Genomic DNA, 23,291 nt, shown 5'->3' on the forward strand with positions numbered 1-23,291 from the left:
ATAGGTAAAAATATTTAGCGTGTCATTTCCTAGCAAGTGTCAAACATAGCATGTAAGATAGTGACAAGCCAGAGCTATAGCCATATAAGACCTTTAAAGGCCATAATAATAGTCAATATTTATATAATACTTATTGTATGCCAGGCAATGTTCGAAAACTTAATTACATTAGCATGTACTATCATTATCCCAATTCACCAATGAGGAGACTAACACACAGAGACGCTAAGTAATTTACCCGAAGTCACACAACTAGTAAGTGGCAAAGCCAGATTCAAAAACAAACAACTTGCCACCAATATGACTATGCTACCCTGCCACTCATGGCCACCTCCCTCAACATAAAATTTTTTTAAAAAAGAAAGAAGAAATTAAACCAAAAGTTAACTGCAGGGAAGCTCAACTAAATTCTGATTTACCCCATGCTCAGATGCTCATTTAATATCACTTTCAGTTTTAAATTTTACTTTAATATCATTTTTTTAAATCTGCTTCTCAGTTTTTGTGACCCCATTCTCCTGATGCATTAGCTGTGTTTTTAACCTGCCTGCTGGATAATTCAACACGAGCCTACACGAGCTTTAGTAGCATGGTTAGGCAAGTGAAGGTTATTTTCCTAGAATCTAAATTCACTATACAAATTCCTTTCCTTACTCTTGAAAATGAACTGACTACCCTGTTGTTGTTCAGTTGTTATTATCACTAAGGTATTAATGGATAATCAAGGTGTTTACCAGATTATAAGCCTCTAAAGAGCAAACACCCTGTTTTATTCATCTTTATTTCCCCTGTACATAGCATAGTGCTAGTACATACCTATTTAACGTATACAGTTAACTTTACTTTTTCAATGATGAAAATAAATGAGAGGCGCTTGGGTGGAACAGTCAGTTAAGCGACGGACTCTTGATTTTGGCTCAGGTCATGATCTCACGGTTCATGAGTTTGAGCCTTGCATCTAGTTTCAGGCTGACAGCACGGAGCCTGCTTGGCATCCTCTCTCTCCCTCTCTCTCTGCCCCTCCCCTGCTCGTGCAAGCACGCTCATACTCTCTCTCTCTGTCAAAATAAATAAATAAATTCAAAAAAGAAAGAAACAGAAATGATATGAGATCCTTTCAGGCATATTTGAATGAAGTTCAAAAGGAGTAGTAAGTAGCACCTCAGAAAATTTTTGGAAAAAGAAAACTCTCCGGCCAGTTTTCTACACTCTCAGTTCTCTTCACTGCCAACAGCCCAAGGTAGGGAGGAATCCTTTTCTTAGGAATTCCAACCTGTAGCGGTTCCTTCAGTAGATAATGTTTAGAGCACCACTTTACACCTCTCTCTGGTGTCCCAGAAGGGCATGAATATCTAGGCTTTCACAGGGCCTGAAAGACATTCAGGACCTTAAGAGATTTTCACCTCTACCTAAGACTGGATCCAAACCATACCGGAATGTTTTCTTTGAGTGTGGGAGTAACTTCTGCTTAGTCACTTAGAATAATAAAATAAAACCATATGTTACCAAGCTCAAGGATCATAAATACAGCCTGGAGATGTTTTTTTGATTGGCTTGACCAGTGTGTTAAAGATCAGGAAATTCTACATAAAAGTCTGTATTTAAGGCTTCTTTAGGAAAAAATAGAAGATCTAGTTGTCTTAGGCCTATAATCCTCATGGCAAAAATGAGCAAGAGTTGAGTGGTGGTTATTTGCTTAGGTGAGGCATGTCCTCGTCAGGCAATCACAATGACCCCTACTCATTACATCCAGCCAAATTATTCATTTGCATTACCTGACTATTCACTACGGGCCTTAACTCTGTCTTACCCATTTGCACAGTGTTAATTCTTTCAGGTCCTGATTCTTTCCATCCATTTAACAAATATTTACTAAGGACTACAAGAATTCCTTGTTTTTAAATATCTTAAGACGGTTAGTTAATTCATCTAGTATCAAATGCTACCAACACTGAATATGAAACATACCAAATATATCTTACACATTTAACAGCATGTGGCATTGATATTTTTTTTAATTATACAAATATGCATTATAGTCTCATTAGTTTTTAATACAACTAATTAATGATTAAGAGTTGGCTTATTATTCAAACCACCTCAAGATACTACTTTAACAAAATATATGTGATACACTTAAGAAGATACTAAATGTTAAAATTTCAAAAACCTCCTGCCAATTAACAAATTTTGCAAATTTATGCTGTATGCCACCACAGGGTCTACAATCTCCTTTATAATTATTAGGAAACTTAGGTGACCTTAATAAATTACCACATAACTTCCTTAATGAGTAATGAAACTTTCAGGAAAAACCTAGAAGAAAATAAGAATTGGTCTCCATAATCATAGCTTCTCCAGTGGAAAAAGTGCAATAATACGGTAAAGCACAAGTTCCACAAAGGAGAAATATTGTGACATAATGTTTGTTTCAAAGGAGAATATGGTAATTACAGAACTAAAGTTGTTATACATGGAAGCGATGGTAAAAGCATGCCAACTTGCTAACCTTCTTAAGGTTCTGAGGCCTATGTGTTTATTAGTGATAACAGAAAACTGTGGGGAAGGATGCTTACCTGTTATTTTCAATTCTCCTTACCTTGCTTTTAGGTTTCACTTCACCACAAAGTTTCATAAGGTCTGAAGATAGTGTGCTAGATGCAAATAATTAACCACGGGTTAAAAGGGGACTTATAGAAAATGCTGTCTTCTATGTTTTTAACTATAGAAAACATCTTATAGGTCTACAGGGCAAAAAAGACAATATTTAAAATCAAAATGAATTACAAAATTATTCATTTTCTTTCCTTAAATATCCCGGTATTTTTGTGGTGGTTAAGTATGACTTAGTTTGGTTTCCATAATACTATTTCTAGTGCTATTCACTTAGCCATAAAATTCAAAATTATTTGTTTTATGGTAATTGATTGAAGCAACAAGATAAAAGTATTTAAAAAATTACAGAAACAAATAACATCTATTAAGTTTCTAAAGGCTCTCCTACCTTCCTTCTGATCCTGGGCTGTTCAAAGGCGCATCCTCATCAGTACTATCCTCTACATTTTCTAAAAAAAAAAATGTCCAAAATCTAAGTATTATCCACATGCCACAATTTGAGTGACTGCAATCCCCATGCTATAATAAATATCAACATCTCAATATGGGCACTTTGGTTTTCGTAACTGAGTCCAAATAGAAATGTAGAAAAATACTTCTAAGAAACCCCTTTGATTATGTGTCCTAAAATGAGAAAAAGGGTCCAAAATAGAAAAACCACAAGTTTGAATCATAAAATATAGAAGAACAACATTCACAGGATGGAAATGAGATCATGTGTTTATCAGAGTATGTATATATTTTTCAGAGTATGTATTTATCCCATGCTATCCAAACATATGAAAACCCAGAGTAAAATACAAGAGAGAGTAAATGTTGCATGAGACCCCTTTAATGTACTAAGCCAACTTCAAAAACTATATAGGGGTAGACATACTTGCTATATTTTAATATGTCAATTTACTTAAATATTTTCCTTTATTTTTATTTTTGTTTTCAAGCAGAGAGTAAGAGAGTGGTGTGTGTGTGTGTGTGTGTGTGTGTGTGTGTGTGTGTGAAGGTATTCAGAAGTCACACATCAGCATGCAGCTCATTCATATGTACATAAAAGACAAAAACAATAGGTTCACATGCAACAGTTTTGTAAATAAATACAAGTAAATCACCACTATTTCAGAACAACTGTAACAGACTAGTAAAAAAGAGGAGAAAAAGCAAACAAGTAAAACTAGTAGGAAGTCAATAAATCAAACAGCCACTGAAAGTAAACTATTTAAAATGTCAGTGAGCCCCTAACATAGGTGCAGGTTTTTAAAATATACACATTTTATTATAAAATCATTCTACAAAAGCAAACATATTATAAATAACATATATTAATCAAAAATATATATGATTTATCCCTTTTTAACTTGTAATTTTGTGCATGTGGACTGTGGACAACTAATTCCTTTCTCTGATGTTCTCTTTCTTCCTCACTGTTTAGCAGATACTTTGATAGAAATTCAGTAATACTTGATACGTGATAGTATTATCTAAAATGGAGCCCATCTAGGACCCGTAAAAGGGAATTTACTTTCTGAAGTGAAGATCATGGTGGTCTTGAAGGCAATGTGTACCTCAAAGCCTACCACTAGAGGGAGGCTCAAGGACTTGCTTCACAGACGTGATAATTGCGTGTTAAGGTGACTGCATTAGTTGATAATATAGAACATGAGGTTATAAAGAAATGACAAACCTAATCTTTATTTTCCCATGCATAAAGGCTGGCTAAGATTTGCCAGTGTTTTTCTTGTAGAAACCAGTTAGTGTGAGACCAGTTAGTATGTTAAACATCATATGAGTGCTTAGTAAAAACTTAGCTCCTGCTTATGCATGTATGACTTATTTAGAGATAATTATGGTTTGACATGACCAACCTGGCCAGAGGATAGAGGCCCCCACCAGGAAAGTCACCAGATCAGACTCCTCTGCTGGACTGAGCTTAGTCTGAGCACTATGGTCATCTGGGCAATAGAACAAACTATCACTTCACTGTTGTACTCGTAACTCTGAGAATACACATCCAGCCCACTACTAGCTTCTTTTCTCAATGCCAGAAAGTTAAAGCTAAAGGCAGAGACTTGCAACTTCCGAATGCCTTGAAGTTCATCTGTATCAGTGTAAAGTTGAGCAGTGTCACATCACTGGAAGTAAACCAGGTATTTTCAACTCTTTTTTTTTTTCAGTTATTAGAAGTTATAAAAAAAAAATAGTGTATAGAAAAGAGTTAACGGGGCGCCTGGGTGGCTCAGTCGGTTGAGCTTCCGACTTCGGCTCATGTCACGATCTCGCGGTCCGTGAGTTCGAGCCCCGCGTCGGGCTCTGTGCTGACAGCTCAGAGCCTGGAGCCTGCTTCCGATCCTGTGTCTCCCGCTCTCTCTGACCCTCCCCCGTTCATGCTCTGTCTCTCTCTGTCTCAAAAATAAATAAACATTTAAAAAAATTAAAAAAAAAAAAAGAAAGAAAAGAGTTAACATAGCAGCCCAAACACTACTATCCTTAGAATGGCCTGCTTACAAAGTTGGACTTTGTCTGGCATCTGGAAACTTGATTCTCAGAGCATCCCCAGTCACTAGTTAGCTACCGAAGGTACTTACTGTACCTAGGTTGTTTGCATAAACAATATGGCTTATGCTAAACTCCTGCTTTCCTTCTGGGAGTCCTGAATCCCAGACAGATGGAACCTATGTGACCAGTCCCCAGGAAAAGCTTCAGGTGCTAAGTAACAAGGGACTTCCCTGGACATAAACATTGTGCACATGCTGCTGCATTTTTACTCCAGAGGGAAATGAAAATTCTGTATTATATCCCATAGAAGGGAAAGATCATAAGGAAAACTAGACATGGATTCCTCCAGACAACATCTGTGGTTTTTTGCCTTATGATCCAGCTGTGTATCCTTCCTACACTGCTCTCATGGATCTTTGCCATAAAAACAACCACATGCTAAGCCCCATGAGTCTTCATAGCAAGTCTCAAAGATAGGGGAGGTCTTAGGGATCCTAACATAGGTTGGGAAAAAAGAAAAGGATAATAAAGATGTTCTTCAAAGGCTACAAAAGTACAAGTTTATCAGAAAGGGATGCTGGCATGGTTCACGCTCTGGTCTTACGTTCTATCATTCTATGCTATGTACCTGTTCAGGGCACCAACCTGCTTAAAGGCCTCAGGCACATGATACTGTGGCTAAGTCCCCATGTTTTAGTTTAGTCATTGTCCAGAGGGACTCTTCTCTGCCCCCCCCCCCCGCCTTTTCCACCTTGTCTTTTGCCTTGCTAACTCTTTTTCTTCGTTTATGTTTCAGTTCAAATGTCACCTCCTCCAGAAAAGCCTTTATCAACTCCTCCATTCTTGTTGGGTGACCCTACTATCTCTTCCTATAACTCCCTATACATATCTCAATCATCGCCCTCACTGAATTTATCATACTCTGTCTGTCACCCTCAGTAAGGCATCAAGTCGATAAGGGAAAGATTTGCTGTCATATTCATTTTTGAATCCAAACACTCAGCCTGATGTTTGAGGTAAAACTGGAGCTAAGCAAATGTTTTTAAAGCAAAGTTTATAGGACCCTAGAGCTTCTGTGGATTTAACTTCCTTTTTTTTCTCTTTCTGTGTTTTTCCTCTAAGCACCTCTTGGCTAGACTATGGCCCCCATCCCTAGCACAGATTTCAGCCATGAGACACAGGTTACATCAGCTGAATGGGTTTCCACTCTCTGATTCAGACCCTTTTCCAGCCATAGACAAATGGAAGTTGTTTGAAAGTTGTAAAAAAAAAAATAACACTGCTCATCAAATTAGCAGTTCAATATCTTCTGCACTAAAGGATATCAAGGAGGACACTTACATTTTTCTTCCAAGTTAAAAGAGACAATGGATGTAAATAACAATTTACTTATTACTAGGGGCTCTTGGGTGGCCCAGTCAGTTAAGTGTCCAACTTCAGCTCAGGTCATGATCTCATGGTGTGGGTTTGAGCCCCACATTGGGCTCTGTGCTGCTGGTGCGAAGCCTGCTTGAGAGTCTGTCACTCACAATGCCCCTCCCCACTCTCTCTCCCTCCCTGTCTCTCCCTCTCTCTTTCTCTCTCAAAATAACTAACTAAATAAAGTTTACGCAAACAAAGAGAATTTACTTTTTACTATAGATTGGACCACGAAGAAGAACAAAGAGGAGGAGGAGGAAAGGGAGGAAGAAGAACAGAAACAGAAGAAACATGCCTGATAAGACATGGAATGGCAAAAATCCTAGTTATAATCCAGGAACTTTGACAGTCTTGGTTAGGATATAACCAATCCTATTTGTTCTACCTGTACTTGGTATAGCTTAAGCAGCTTAAAAGTATCAGCCTTTCCATACCTATATTATGCAGTTGATCTCAAGAAAATACTACTTTGAGATTAACATGCGGTATAAACATCTAAAAAAATCAAATAACCCATGTATTTTATTTATGTAACATCTTATTTAAAACAAATTCAGATGTATAGATTATGTTTATTCTACTGACACATAAAGGTAAGTACATTTAATCTTTCAATTACATTCCTCTCCTTTAAGGATAAGCGTTTAGAACACTTTTGGCAGCTGTGTGCTTACAAAAAAAAAAGATCAGATCAGATTCTGAAAAAAAATTTTAATTAAATAAAAACTGCTCCAAAATAATCATTCAGAAAAATCACAAGTAATAAAATTGCCCTGATACTCCTGGTCCTTCATGTGTATCATCATTGAGAGGAGCAGAGACATTATTAATGGGTGGGTGTAGTTCATGACAAGGTTGTAGTGGCAAGGGGAAGGTTTGAAAATCTCTACATTTGGTCATCTCTAAAGCCACTTCTAATCTGAAAATATTATAATCATAAATATTGTTTCAATATGTTCATATAGAATGCTTTGAATAATTTCAGTTTACAGTGTTAAAATATATGTATTTAATTTTACAAAAATTAAGAATAGCTGAGAATCTAGCAAATATATACCAAAGACAAGTATATACCAAAGATATATGCTAAGGAAAGTTATGAGGTTAAAACAACAGATGCAAGTTAACAGATATATTTAAAAATTAAAAAGAAATGTATACTCCATTTTTTCCTACAAGAAACAGAAAGAAAGGCTTACAAAACTGGAGTCACAGCTGGAGGTCAAAAACTAAAAGAGAAAATTAACTAAAGTATACTTCTTTAAAAATCTAATAGGTTTTAAAACAGGAATGAATGTATAGGAAAGACAAAAGACTTAGTATGTTTGTGGTCATGGATACATTTCAAAAAGATCATGCAAAAACCAGTTGGCTGCCAATAAAAATTTTAAACATAAGATGTACCACAATTAGTGTACATGAACAATTAGTAATTCATGCAGCTGTAGGGTACACAGAAAGCTAAACATACTTACCTAAGGGTACGCTATCTAGATCTGTGTAAATAACAGCAAAAAGGAAACAAAAAGCAATACTCCAATCAAAACAGATCCAATGTTAAGAACTCCCACATAAAACAAGATTATGCACCATTTATAAGATATGTAGAATAGATGCCATAGAAAACACTTATTATTTTTTAAGGCAATTAGATATGCAGAGTAAAGTAATGAAATGTGGTTAATATTTTAAATAACCAATTCAGAAACTTGGTTGATCCTCTTTATTCCTAAAAACTAAGTGCTCAATAAGGTTAAATAAGCCTTTTAAAGTTGGTAGTCATTTCTTGGAATGACAAGAATTAAATTCCCCCAAATTTATACATGCAAATTAAAGAAGGAATAATTATTAAAAGCATGAGTAAATATAGCATCTATTCAATCAAGCAATAGGGGAAAGAGGTATAGTATAGCATTCTCAAAGAGCAAAGCTACCATGCAATTTGTTTAACAGAAATTTAGTCCAAATTACCTTGTAAAGCATGGCCTAGTAAAGCATCTAGCTCAGGATTTAATTCTGCTTTCTCTTTCAACATATGGAATAAGAGCTGGTTTTGTGTAGCGCTGGTTATTTCAGTTTGTTTAAGCCGACCTTCAAGTACTTTAATTTGAGCCTCTTTCTGGGCAGCCTGAAGACCCTGTAACAACACCAAAACATAATAATAATAATAATAATAACAACAACAACAATTATCTCAGGTCATACATAACAGAATCTTCCATACAAAGATGTGTATCAAATAACAAATGCATATGATATATGGACTTTGACATCCGATAGACGTTGATTCACTGTAGCTCCTCCGCTTACTAGCCTGGTGACCTTGAGCAAATTACCTTATCTTCCTACTTCAGTTGCCTCATATGCAGAATGATATTAATAATATCTACTTCCTAGCACATTGTGAAGATTAAGTGGAAGAACATAAAATAAAGTGTCTAGCACCATCCCAAAGTGGCAAAAAAGGGGGGGGGGGAGGGGAGTCAGAAATCATTATCATCCTCAATATTTAGGATTCTTACAGGTGACAGATTAATGCATTTACATTCAAAGAGGAGGGAAGCACCACTGTATTTTTTACTTTCAGATTTCTTTTTGAGCTGTGAAAAATCAATACTAAACCAAAGTTATGATACCAACTTTGTTTGCACCCCAAGAGATTTTTCTTTTCATTTTTCCTTTGTTAAAGCAAAAGATGAATTATTTCTTGTTTAAGTTGTTTACCTCTTCTAATACACAAGCACAATGGATGACAAGCTAATGGAATTGATCTAAATAGTCCTGACTTTTCTTAACTCTAAAGAAAGGTAAAAAAAAATACTTTTTAGTTAAAAAAAAAACCCTTCTTACCTATTATAAAGGAAAGGGTCACTGATGAAAGATAAACAAAATGAATTAATCATTATTTGGGTGTAGTTAGATCATACCTTATTGATACCCATTGACAAGAAGTGGTCCAGCAGGTATCGGGCTTCTGTAAGTGTGCAAGCATTAATGACCGCAGTGATATCCAATGTTTCTCCTTCTTCCTACATCAAATCAGCATATGTAGAACATTATTTTGAGCTGAATATATTCAGAGGCAAAGCCTGTTGTCTCATTTATTTATTTGATAGTGTTGGATAAGTTAATAAGACTCCTCAGAAAAATGTAAACTATGATCCCTACTCCAAGAAACATATGGGTTGGTTGAAAAGAAAAGACACATTTGAGCAGTTAAGAATTCAAGGTGGATTAATAAGTGATATACGTTTTTACATCTTTTTGATTTAAAATTTTTTTTTAATGTTTATTTATTTTTGAGACAGAGAGAGACAGAGCATGAACAGGGGAGGGGCAGAGAGAGAGGGAGACACAGAATCTGAAACAGGCTCCAGGCTCTGAGCAGTCAGCACAGAGCCCGACGCAGGGCTCGAACTCATGGACCGTGAGATCATGACCTGAGCCGAAGTCGGACACTTAACTGACTGAGCCACCCAGGCGCCCCTCTTTTTGATTTTATAAACAATAAATAATATCACAAAATCAGCAAAGATATCTGGAGAGCAAGCAGGGAGTGATATTCATGCAAAACCTAAGAATCATAGTCAACCCATAAATAGAAAATTCCTTGATATAAAAATTCAAAGTGCTTTTCATGATTAAAAATACAAAAACATCTTCCTTAAGCCATTAACCATTTTTTTACAATTACAAACCTTTGCTTCTTCCATCTGCATGATGTTGGCTTGACAATCAGAAATACTGTCATTGATGTAATCTATGTTAGCAGTTAATGACTCCATCTCCTCATTGATGTTAACCACATTTTTATCTCCCTCTCCACTCTCCTTGACCATCTTTTCTCGTCTTTTTGAAAGTTTCTCTCGTCTTTTTGTGAGTTCTTCCCGTTGCTATTGAAAAAACAGATTGGATTTTAAGAAATGATATTCATCCAGGACCTTAAGAATATTATGCTAAATGAAATAAGTGAGTCACAGAAGGACAAGTACTGCAAGATTTCATTCATATAAGGTATCTAAAAGAGTCAAACTCATAGATGCAGTAAGTAAAATGGTGGTTTCCAGGGGCCAGGGGCCAGGTTGGGGGGAATTGAGGGGTGCTATGAAGTTTCAGTTACTCAAATAAGTTCTAGACATCTGCTAATCAACACTGTTCCTATAGTTAACAATGCTGCACTGTACACTTAAAAATGGGTTAAGAGGGTAAATCTCGTGCTGTCTTTTCTTACCACAATTAAGACAAAACAAAACAAAAAAGAAACGATGTTCATCTGTTCACACATAATGTGATCAAAACCCACAAAAAAAGAAAAAGAAAAAAAGACAAATTGGTAAGGATTAATGTACCAAGGGATCAAATTTGGAAACCTAAAATTACCAGTCAGCTAAGAAAGAACATATCTATGTTCTGTTTTCCACACCTTGAGGAGTCTATTCATATCCGTCTCCATATTGGAAATAGTCATTTTCTGCATGATGATGTCTGTGACCCTGCGCTCAAGAAGCTGCCACTTCATGCGAGCTGTCTTGGAAGTAAACACTCGGCCAGTCAACACTTTCCTCTGATATTTTTTTCTATAACCATATAAAAACAGATAAACATAATTATTACTTATATGTTTATTTGACTGTATGCCAAAAAATAAGCTGTTTTTTCATTTAAGTCCAACATTCAGTAATAATGCCACAAAGATTATGTCAGAAGGAACAAAAGAATTGTACTGACCTGGTTCCATTTGTTGTGGGCGTTGGTAAGGCCTGGACTCTTGCCACAGGAATTCTCATTTTCTGCTGGGCTCCTGCCCTTGATACATCTGCTTCTACAGCAGCTGCACTGGAACCCGTGTCCTGAACAGGGGTATCGGATGAGCTCAGCTTCCGCATGACTTTCCCAGCTACTCTATCTGACATGGGCCTCACTTGCCTACGAAGAGCTGTAACCTGAAAGTGCAACAGAGATAGAGTCACTCTTTTAGGCTACAGAAATACATCACGTATCTCAAAGCCAGGTGTTTCCTCCAAATGATCAACTTGCCTCTTCGGTTTTGCGACGAAGAACCACTTCTTGGTTTCTTTTTTGGGCTTCCAGAAGTCTAAGTTGATGCTATAAAAATAATATTGAATAAGTTAAAATATTAAACTGAAAGATACAATGCTTTCTACTCCTGCATTAACGTATGCCCCATCCCACTGCATTAACATATGCCCCAATACTTCCTACTCCTGCATTAACAGATGCCCCATCAGTTCTTAGCAAAATCTGAGCTAAAAACGACCTTGCATCCATTACTACAGATAAGAATATTTTATTCCAATAAACAAAAATACATACTGATGCAGCCATTTCTTTCTGAAAAATGAAGTTATCTCTGTGCCACAATTTTATTTAAGAAACATTCATAGTGCTTACTATATACAAGTGCTTTTCTAAATGCCTTACAAATATTGTATCATTTCATTTTTTGCTAGACATTTAATTTTGCTGAGGAAGAAACACAGCTTAGAATATTTCCAACAAAGTCACCTTAAAATATATCAGTAATTATTAACTCCATTTTAAATATAGGGAAAACATATATTAATTGTATTAGCACTTTACAAAAACTTCGGAAATATTATGTTGGGTAAAGTAAATGAAAAATAAAACATGTCGGTATTGGTTAACAATTTACTTTTAGGTACTCTATATGATAAAGACAATTAATTATAAACAACTTTAAGTCATTTTATAAGGCTATAATTTAGGAAGAAATTTTGGACTGAAAAAGAACACAGATCCTAGTTTTGGTTCTGTCATTTATTTAACTCTGTGATCTTGGGCAAAGCTTAGGAATTGGACTTAATCACAAACATCCCTTCTAGGACTTAAATTCTGTGATATACCAAATAACCTTCATGTTTTGTATCCCTAGTGCAAACAGATCATTCATCTCATGTTTATGCATAGTCCTATGTCATCAGATGAGAATTCTTTGAGAAACGGACACTATCTTATCACTGCTGTATCTTCATTGCCTACAACAATGATTGACATAGAGGCAATGTTAATAAATGTTTTTAAATAAATGAACTTCCAAAAATTAAAATAAACAAATGGTTTGAAACTTGTTACTAAATTAAGTTTTTCCTTATTCAAAATCAAATCTCAAGCTCTTCATATTTTTGGTACAAAGGGTTCGAGGATGAATATGACAAGAAACAATTTAGAAAGGGAGTCAATATGCACACAAAGCAATAAGCAGAAGGGCAAAGGAGTCTGAATGTTGGCTTTGTATGTGACTAGCCAGCCTCATATCTTTATAACAGAATATTATATCATATATGATCCTATGTTGTAGAATAAGATTCAAAAATTCCTTACTAGTAGTTAATTGTGCAATATTACTCTATCTCATATGAATTAGTTGTAAAGAAATAAGTACAGTACATTATAAGGAAATTATTCCTGTCCTCCAAAAGTTTTCATTAAAAATAAAATAAATATGGTATTTGTCTCTCTCTGACTTATTTCACTTAGCAGAATACTAACTCCACCCATGTCACTGCAAATGGCAAGATTTCCTTCTTTAATATGTGGAATTTAAGAAACAAAAATGAGCAAAGGGAAAAAAAAAGAGAGAGAGAGAGAGAGGCAAACCAAGAAACAGACTCTTTAACTGTAGAGAATAAACTGATGGTTACCAGAGGAGAGTTGGGGAAAGGGGTTGAAATAGGCTGAAGGGACTGAAGGGGCTGACAAGGATTAAGGAATGCACTTGATGAGCACTGAGTATCATATGAAGGTGTCGAATCACTATACTGTATACCTGAAACTAATATTACACTGTATGTTAACTAACCAGAATTGGAATAAAAACTTTAAAAATAAATAGCCAAAAAGTGGAAATAACCCAAATATCCACCAACTAAGGAATGCAAAAACAAAATGTGCTCTAACCATACAGTCATAAAAAGGAATGAACTACCAATACATGTAATAACATGGATGAACCTTGAAAACATCATGCTAAATGAAAGAAACCAAACACAAAAAGCTATATATATCATATATTCCATTTACAATGGGCAAATCCATGGAGACAGAAAGTATACCAGAATGGCTGCCAGGGTCAGGAAGATGGAAGAATAGGGAGTGACTGCTAATGGATATGGAGTTACTTTTTGGACTGATAAAAAATATTCTGGAATAAGATGGTAATGATTGTTGCACAATTCTGTGAATATATTAAAACCTTGAATTGTATAGTTTAAAAGAGCAAACTTTATGGCTCACGAATATATGCCAATTTTTTAATAGGAAAAAAAAAGAAATATAGCCTTAATACAGAAGTCATCTTGTGAAAATATCTACTTTTCTCTGTCATTACTCTCTTCTATCTCCTTAAGTTTTCTTTTTATTTCCCAAAGTAGGTTTCTATTTTCTAAAATATGCTGTATGCTCAGATTTTCTCCAGGGAGGACTTAGAAAAAGTTGAGCAAGAAAAAAGGAACAGAAGCTGAAACCTAACCAACAATGGAGAAAAGACCACAGTGGCCTCTTCTTCTTCTGAGAAAAAAAAAAAAAAAAAAAAAAAACACCATAAATGAAAACATCAAATTGCTGGGGTGCCTCTGACTCTTGATTTTGGCTCAGGTCATGATGTCATGGTTCATGAGATTGAGTCATATGTTGGGCTCTATGCTGACAGTGTGGAGCCTGCTTAAGATTCTCTCTCTCCCTCTCTTTCTCTGCCCTTACCCACTGTGCTCATGCTCTCTCTCTAAATAAATAAACATTTAAAAAAAAAGAAATAACCATATTGCCAAAATTTAGAAAGAATAAAAAACAAATAGGCTGTAACTTAAAATCTTGACACAGCTACAGTTAGCATGCTGGTATATATCCTTAAAATTTTCCCCTCATTTAATCAAGCATGCATATATGAAATGCTACTTTATGCTTAATGTTAAATCACAGTCATTTTTCATTTTACTATGCAGTTTCCAAATTCTAATCTTCAATAGATGAATAACAACCTATTAAATGAGATGGGCTATAATTTATTTAACTATTTTCCATACTGTCAAGTATCTTGGTTGTTTTTACGTTTTTCACTATTACAAATTACTCTAGATTAAAGATTTTAATACATAACAATTTTTCTTATTTTAGATTATTTTCTTAGTCTGAGTTCATGGAAGAAGCAGGATTCTTGAGTGAAAGAATATGAAAACTTTTGCGCTATTAAAGCCACCTCTAGTGAAACTGGGTTATTATTCAGGAACATCTCTAAGACTCTCTAGGTGAAACTGTCTTTGGAACCATCCTAAAATCACTATCTTATACAAGACTATAAGTAGTTACCTGATTTCCCTAGAGATAACCAGTTATATCTTTGCCATTTTCTCCTATCTCATCATCTAGGAAATAAGCCCCTAACAAAATTTATAATAACATTATATTGTTTTTCATAAGCTTGTATATTGAATCACTATAATCCATATAACTGCCATATTACTAAATGAATGCATACTTATTGTCCTTATGCTTATTGTCCTTAACCTGCATTTAATAGTTAAAGTTATAAGAAAATTTTCTTCCATTTACTAAACAAGCTTGTTCAATGTATAAGATTTGTATATAACTGAAAGTTAAAGTCCACTCACATCTCTTTTACGTTGATCTTTTTTCAATTGAGCAATCTCTCTGTTTCTCCTAGACTCTGTCAATCTGGCTTTTTCTTGTTCTTCTTTCATTTGTTTCATTAGTCGAACCTAAAAAAATTAGGTAAACACATCTATTGGAGTTACCCTATCACAACATTCGTTAAACTAATGGAAGCAAGCAGTTACAATTCTGAATACTTAACAGAAACAAGTGGAGTTTTGTTGCACATTTTAAATGGCCAATTCTTATTTTTGTGGGATTAGTACATTTCTTTTTCTAATAACTTTTCTAATATATTTCTATCAAATTGCTTAGTGCTCTATGCTTTTTATATAAATGTTCAATTGTTCTATAACTTGAATGAATTTTTGGTACTTATTACCAGTAGCTGTGTGACCTTGAACAAATTACTTTACCTCCCTAGGTTTTCATTTTCTCATATATAAAAAATATATATAAAAAATAACAGTTCTGTGGCATTATACTATTATGAGAATTTAACAAGTAATACCTGAAGAGTGCTTATAATAACGCTTGGTATATTGTAAGCACCTAATAATTTTAGCTATTGTTGTCCTCAGCAAAGACACAACATAAGAATCTAAAACTTCCTAAATCATTTTCACATTTGCTGATTTTCACACCAAATGTTAATAAGAAAAATTCATCCCACAGAAAAAACAGATAACAGATCAGAATTCACATACTCTGTTTTGTTAAGAGAAGACGATGTGTATTCTTCTATGCATGGGAATGATAAACACTAAGTTCAAGATAGTTGTTACCTCTTCAGGAAAGAAGATGATCAAAAAGGAATACATAGATTTTCCGTATAACTGTAGTGTTTAAGATAGTGTATATAGTGTTCATTATGTAATTTTTAATGATTTTTTTCATGTTTGAAATATTTTACGTGTTTCAGGAGGAGAGATATCCATCAGAGTCAAAAGAAGCCCTATTTTCAACCACATGATTTTCACCTACTCTGAAGAAAGGTTTTGATAATGGATGAGGGCAGGAAGCAACTTCTAATTGCCAAAAGGAAGTACATCATTTGTAAGACTCGGTTACCCTTTTATTGAATATGGAAAGAATCACAATAATTTTTTTGTCCCAAATGAAACACATATCCTCAACATCAGATTTTAATGCAAAATACAGTCAGTACCTTTGTTTTTTTCATTTCCATCACATCCTGCTGCAATTTCTTCAATTGCTTTTCATATTGAGACTGGTTTTTAAGCAACCTTGCATGCTCTTTCTGAGCTGTCTGAAGCCTTTGCAGTTCTTTATTCATGGCTTGAAGTTTCTTTTCATATTCAGACCTAACTTTTTTTGCCTTTTCTTCTGAATAAGACTCCACTGAGCCTAAATGACCAAAGGATATTTGCATTTGTTTCTGTGAGACACAGATTTTTCACATCACAGATTTATAACTTAGGACCTTAGAGAAAAACTACCTTCCAAACACAAACTTCAAGAAGCCAGGGTATCTTTGAATTACTCTCTGTTTTATTATCTACTCTCAACTTGTTTTAACAGTTTTTTTTTTTTTAATTTAATAAATGTTTCCAGCATTAAGACAGTAAAACAATCAGCCACAACTTTGGACAAAATAATTAAATAGCCTAGATAGGTATCAAAATGAAAAAAAATAGGCAATATTTAACATGACACAAACTCATATTTAATGTGGCCGCTAATGTAATGTCTTTCTTCTAAGGGAAGCAATGATAAACACCCATTTTGGCAATTTAATTGGAACCTTAATTAGAATTAAATGTAATTCTTACCTAAATTCTGGAGCACCTGGTCTCTCTCCAACTGAGTGTCCCGAATCTTATGCTGCAGCATCATTAGCTTCTCTTCATACTGCTTTTTCAGTGTCTGCAGTCTTTTCTGGCTGTTTTCTAGTTCATCAATCAGTTTTTGCTTGATTGCAATTTCACAGGTAATGTTTGCTAAGTCTGCTTGATAATTGGCTATTTATAAAGGAAGAAAATAAACATACTGCAATAGGCAACAGTATCATAATTCCAGCTTTTGAGCAAGAGCATGAAAATGAGCATCTACATCCAGGCATTCACTTTGCAGCTAGAAGGAGAACATCCTGGGTAATCCCAAAACTATGAAAAGGTGGTAAATTAACAGCGTTCACACTAAGCAGTGACAACAGATACTATTTGTACTAAATAAGAATGGAAATCACATAGTGACTAAATCCAGTAAGGGCAGAAACATGAGGCTGGAAGGGGATACACAGGTTGGCAGTTGTAAAAGCTGCCTTCATCAAGAAGGAAATGGAGAATGTTCTCTCCCCAAATTTTAAACATATTCCCCAAATGAATCTTTGTCCTTGTACTAGACAGCAAGTACCTTTTTCATCTGATTCGGAATCTGATTCATCAGAGCTTTCACCCCCTTCAATGTCATCTTCTTCTTCCTCCTCCTCTTCCTCTTCCTCCTCATGATCACTCACTTCTTGACTTTCTTCCTAAAATGTGATTTGTGACTATTAATAGTCCAATATCAGCAAAACAAACTGATTACCTCATTAGATTGCCAGAGTACAAAATACAGAAGTATACAAATTTCACCTTTCAGTACTTCAAAAATCATTCCACACTTGTAAGGGTATTACATAATTTGTCTTAAATAAAATAGTGTTTTCTCTCTCACGGTATTCTATCCACACACACACAATGCTTTCACATTGCACAAAATTGAGAGTTGCCAGTATTTTATGGCTCACATTTCTGAAGAAAAGAAATCCTTAGGCAAATAGTTTAAAATGGATGCATGATAACTATTTCCCTTTTCTACATATAAATTAGTAGCTATCAGCAACCATAAATAAGCTAAATTCAAGGACTGAAATTTACAAGTTCATTCTTTCATACTTACCACTTCTAATTCATTGTTCTCTCTTTCTGTAATACCCTTTTCTTCTTTCTTCTCTTGGTCAGTATCTGCATTATCCTCTTTACCAGCCACACTTTAAAAAAAAAAGAGGAACAAAAAAATACAGTATTTAAGTAGAGAGGAAAGGTGTTCACTTTTGTCTCCCAGATTTTAAAAACCATCAATTACTTATGGAAATAAACTAAGAGTTTATCATTTGAGCAAAGTTATGTCTGATGCTTCAGAGGAAAGTAGAAATTGCCATTCCAGCCATAGTGACTTATCATTGGGAAAAAGATCATTTTCTAGAAACACTGAGGAATAGATTATCCCCTAGAGTATGAGATCTGAGGAGACAGCTAAGAACTAGTCACAGTAACAGTCAATTAATTAGAATGTAGATGATTTAAATTCAAAGGAAATCAAAACAAATATTTTGCTTTTCTCATCTAAATATATGACTTTTCCCATCTAAATACAAAGATACAGAAGCAGCATTTTTATTGGTGACCTGATACATTTAAGAATAAATTTAAAGATCCAGAATAAATCTGTGCACCAAAGTTTGTCTACACTGGCTGCATCCACTAGTAATGGCACAGGCTCCTTTTTCATATGCCATATCTACAGCACAGGACTCTTCTTAAAATGTTCTCACCAAAATGGGTCTTTGCACATCAAAACTGCCTGAAGTTCAGCCTAACCTTTGACTGACGAGGAAATACCAGGGTCTGCCACAAGATTGGCCATACAAATGGAAGCCTCTTCCTCAGTCTTCTGGTACTAAACAGCTCTAACTACATACTGACGTTAGGTGATGTTTATATAGCTCAACTAACTCAGCCCTGGTGGCCCTAAGAAGACAGTGCACACTACAATGAGCAAAGTTTTTCACACTTAACTCACTCTTTTATGGCCTAGCAACCATGGTCAATTATACATAGAAGTTACATTTCTGTTTGCTAGACTCACACATTTAATCAAACTAAATAATACTAAGAAAGTAAACTTGAAGTAAATCTATATGTGAAAGATTTCTTCTTGTGCTACTGTAACATTTTTAAATCAAGAGTAAAAAAAATGCTCAAAAGGCAATATTGTCCCAATAAAATTCCCCTTGAAACAGCTTAAAAACTGTATCAAAATAACTTTGGAACCACTATCATTTCTTTCAGATATTCTGCTACACTAAAAAACTGCCCTAATACCTGGACTTGTTTTTAGCTTCTAGGCTAAAAGTTTAATCTTATTTAAGCTATGTTATTATTAAACTGTAATGTTTAACCCTAGGTCTGAATTCTCACAAATACTTTTGTATTCAGAGTAAGACAAATACTTTCCTTTGTAAGCACTTTTCAGAGTTCTTAATTTATGTTTTTTTTATGTGATTACTTCTTTAATTTCTATCTTCCCCACTAAACTGTGGGCCTTGTGAGGGCAGGGATCATCTCTGTTTGACTCAGCATTATGTCCCCCATACCCAAGGGATGCACATAATAAATGTGCAGTAAGTGTTTGTCAAATATATTAATCTCTATGACTCTACATGAGAACTTCTGTTTGTCACTTCTGTGTATCTCATGCACTAATTATGTTAGAGTCTGATGGCATAAACTGAACGATGCATAAAGATACATAGAAGACAGCATGTCACTAGAGTGAGAAGGAACTACCAGTAGAAATTTCAATAAAACAATCTTAGCTGGAAAGAAATCAAGTAAACTATAACAGGGTTCCATGAATGTTGTTAAATCATTTTGCTAGAGAAAAATGCTGATGATATGGAACGACTCTTACATCACTTGTATTATACTAGGACTGTTGATTTTCTATCATGCAGTTCCAACTGAAAATCTAGAAGGAAACTCCCTTTCATCCATCATCCCATTCAAAGGACAGTACCATGTACTCAGACTATACTTGAAGTTAAGGTTAAGGCCAGGACAGGAGAATGTGTTTGGAAAGACCTTTCTTATCAGCATTCCCCAGTCTCTCCCCTATGCAGCCTTCCTTACTCACCTGTAACTGTTGCAGCACACGATTTTTGTTATTGGTGGCCACTTCATTACATAAACTGCAACCCAAATTCTCTTTTACTCAGGTTTAGGCTTATAGCTAGATACTCACTTTATTCTAACCCTTCTATTTTCTCCAAGTCACTGGTGTCCAGCAAATGTTACTTTTCACTTATATTTAAAGTTAACTCATACATTATAAGCTATTCATACCAATTCTGATACAGAAAGATCAGGAGTTATAACTTTACATTATTAATTTACCTTTATATACCACTTAAGGCTTAAGCTTTTAAAATATAAGTTGATGCTTTATAATTATTGCACCACAAATATTCAAGTTTTCCTCAATAAAGTGAGACAAATTGATATCTAAAGTAACTATCTAAGCAGCAATGAAAGATAAATTTAAGTTTGCATGTTACACAGAATCTGAATCTTGGAGTTGGAAGGAACGCTAGTGATCATGTGGTTTAGCCTCTTTGACATTTGACAACAAATGTCAACATTCTTGTTGACAACCTAAAAAGCTGTGTTGTAGGGAAATTAATCCACTCAAGGGGACTAAAACCAGTGTCTTGACTGCAGGTCAGTATTCTAGAATCTTATGCTTCAAGTTCAGGGAAGTATCAGCATCACTGAGAAGCTTATGAGATAAGCAAAATCTCAGGCTCTAGTTCAGTTTTAACTGAATCAGAATCTTCATTTTATCAAACCAGCCAAGTGATTTGTATGTATATTCATGTTCGAAAAGCCCTATCCTAGAGCACAAAACTGCTCTGTTTTTGCTATCCTTTAAGGATGATATACAAGTTGGAAACAAACTTTACTCACTAAAGACACTTAAAGGACTTGAATATCTTAAGGTGGAAGACTCCTATATACTTTAACCATGTATTTTATTTTGACCTTCTGAAAGAGAAGAAATCTCACATTTTTAATGCCATGATCTAATTCTAATGACAAATATAATGTTCTAAATATACTAATTAGTTGAGTTCTAGTACAACTTATAATTAGAGTTATATTCTCATTATTAAATACTTTAAATAAGTTATAGAATTATAGAATAAATTATAGATATTGTTGAATACTATATAATATGTGGAATATAATTGTGGGATGTAAACTATTAAATAATTTCAATAAAATATAATTTTTAAGTTTTCAGATTTAAAATAAGATATTACTATAACTGATGATCACATAGTAAAAGTTCTCAAACGGCTTATTTTAAGTAAGAGATGAAATTTCTAAACTGGTGCTTCTAAAATATTTAAATATTATTTTCTTAATCATTTTGATTATATAATCTGGAGGTTTATTCAGAAAAATCTATGAAGAGAAGTTATGACAAGTAAAATACTACTTGATCCTGGTTTAAATAACTATAATTCTGAATGACTAAGATGCAAATTTTTATTATATAAGGAGTTCAGAAATGTGCGTCTAAATTTTGCTCAAACTTAAGTGAGAAAAGAAAATATCTCATTTTGACACTCACCTCAAATACATATTAAAAGCAACACTTGTTTTTCTAATTCAACTTAAAAATGTCTTGGATAGCTTATCTGTAGTATTGTCATAGTTTCCTTTTGCTTTGTTGCCATTTAATGTTGTTTTCCAACAACAAATATTACAAATATTCATATATACAAATACATCTATATTTGTATATACAAATACATTTGTATATACAAATATTATACAAAATAAGAAAGAGGGAGAGAAAAATCCACCTGTGACTTAGCATGGGCTGCAACAAAATCTCAATTCCCACCCAATTAAAAGTTCCCAGTCTGCTCACAAGTTTCTGGAAGATATATTCTGAAAGTCAATGGTGAGTTTTGGGGGGCATCATTTTTAACCTAAAAAAGGTAAGTCATTAAGCACTATCATAATTAGGATAATTTATTCTGAAATCACATGAAATTGCCTGAATTTTAATCCATGTAACTTGTGAGGGTTTTATTCTTAAAAAGCTGTTTTTAAAAATACATTTGGTGTATTTGTCAATTTTATAAAATCATCATTAATTTTAGGAGCACCAAGCTAATCTAGTCTGAAACAATCTATAATTCTATAACACATTTCCTTGTGAATGGCAACTAAGTATTTAAATGACATTTTAATAAAAAACCTGGGAAATATTCCAACCTTCTTTCTTCTCGATTGCTTTCCTCAAGTTTCTGTAGCCTTCAAAATCACGAGGCACAGTATTGGAAGGCCAAGCCAATGAAGGACAAACCAGACAGTAAAAAGCGAAAGTGGTAAGAAGGTAAAAATGATACATGAGCTTGAAGACTTTAAAATAAATTTTAAAAGATATCATCAAAGGACAATACACAGTAAAAAGGCAATACATTTTGAATGAATAAAAAGTAAGTAGAAAAACAAGCAGCATTATATCTAAGAAGAATATATAGATTATCAGTTGAAGCTATTCAGCAATTAAATGCATAGTCTCAGTTTATATAACTTGGTAAGTATTGAGAGTGTTTGGATGCCATTGCTTTTTTAAATCTTTTTAAAATGGATCGATTCTCTCAGCTTCCCCCCAAAAGCCTACTTTCAATGATATCCTCTTCCTTTTAAATCTTCACAGAAGACTTTTTCATGGCATCATTAAAAGAACGTCAAAAAGTAATGCCTTTCTACCATAATATGAAAATACCATTAATGCTACATACTAGAAAACTACGTTTAAAACTTCTTTTCTATTTTTAATATACTACACATGAACATCACTAAATCTAAAAAAAAATTTCTATTTCAAAATTATATATGAAATGGTGTTACAGTCAAATGAATATGGTTGTTATGATGTCAGTGAAAACTGTAATTTTATTAAATGAAAATAAAATGTCATATCACTGTGCTGATAATTAGAAACTATCAAAAGGACTAAGGCAAAGGTGGCAATAAAATGGGGAATGCAGTACTTTCCATTAGTAAGACTGTTTCTCAATCAGAAAAGTATAAGAAAAATTATAACTATGTACTTAGAACCTTTGAAATATAAACAATACCCAATACACAGAATTGGGGGTCTTTACTCAATGGAATGTACTGAATACCAATATTTGTCATATAAACAAAAAGATAGATGTGCTAGGCTCTGATTAAGCACATAGCAATCTTGATATAGCACACTTCTCACCAGAATTCCAAATATATTTTTCAGAATCATCAATATTTTTA

The 23,291-nt window shown here is 34.2% G+C and overlaps 1 protein-coding gene across 7 annotated transcripts in view; it reads right to left on the bottom strand.

The window, feature by feature from the left end:
• The window catches only part of KIF21A (kinesin family member 21A), a 152,242-nt gene that overhangs the window by 26,881 nt on the left and 102,070 nt on the right, over window positions 1–23,291 (bottom strand). For 4 of the 7 annotated variants that reach the window (XM_047867708.1, XM_047867706.1, XM_047867702.1 and 1 more), the window contains exons 12-25: window positions 18,079–18,169; window positions 17,551–17,668; window positions 16,968–17,156; window positions 16,343–16,542; window positions 15,174–15,281; window positions 11,563–11,631; window positions 11,254–11,468; window positions 10,949–11,102; window positions 10,224–10,418; window positions 9,453–9,554; window positions 8,497–8,662; window positions 8,001–8,021; window positions 3,005–3,065; window positions 2,600–2,654 (exon numbers count right to left, since the gene is read on the bottom strand). In XM_047867708.1, the coding sequence (XP_047723664.1) occupies window positions 2,600–2,654; window positions 3,005–3,065; window positions 8,001–8,021; window positions 8,497–8,662; window positions 9,453–9,554; window positions 10,224–10,418; window positions 10,949–11,102; window positions 11,254–11,468; window positions 11,563–11,631; window positions 15,174–15,281; window positions 16,343–16,542; window positions 16,968–17,156; window positions 17,551–17,668; window positions 18,079–18,169 (1,744 nt within the window). The remainder of the gene's footprint in view (window positions 1–2,599; window positions 2,655–3,004; window positions 3,066–8,000; window positions 8,022–8,496; window positions 8,663–9,452; window positions 9,555–10,223; window positions 10,419–10,948; window positions 11,103–11,253; window positions 11,469–11,562; window positions 11,632–15,173; window positions 15,282–16,342; window positions 16,543–16,967; window positions 17,157–17,550; window positions 17,669–18,078; window positions 18,170–23,291) is intronic. The other 3 variants (XM_047867707.1, XM_047867704.1, XM_047867703.1) reach the window with 1 other exon arrangement.

The sequence above is a fragment of the Prionailurus viverrinus genome, chromosome B4, assembly GCF_022837055.1.
Source record: "Prionailurus viverrinus isolate Anna chromosome B4, UM_Priviv_1.0, whole genome shotgun sequence".
Lineage (NCBI taxonomy): Eukaryota > Metazoa > Chordata > Mammalia > Carnivora > Felidae > Prionailurus > Prionailurus viverrinus.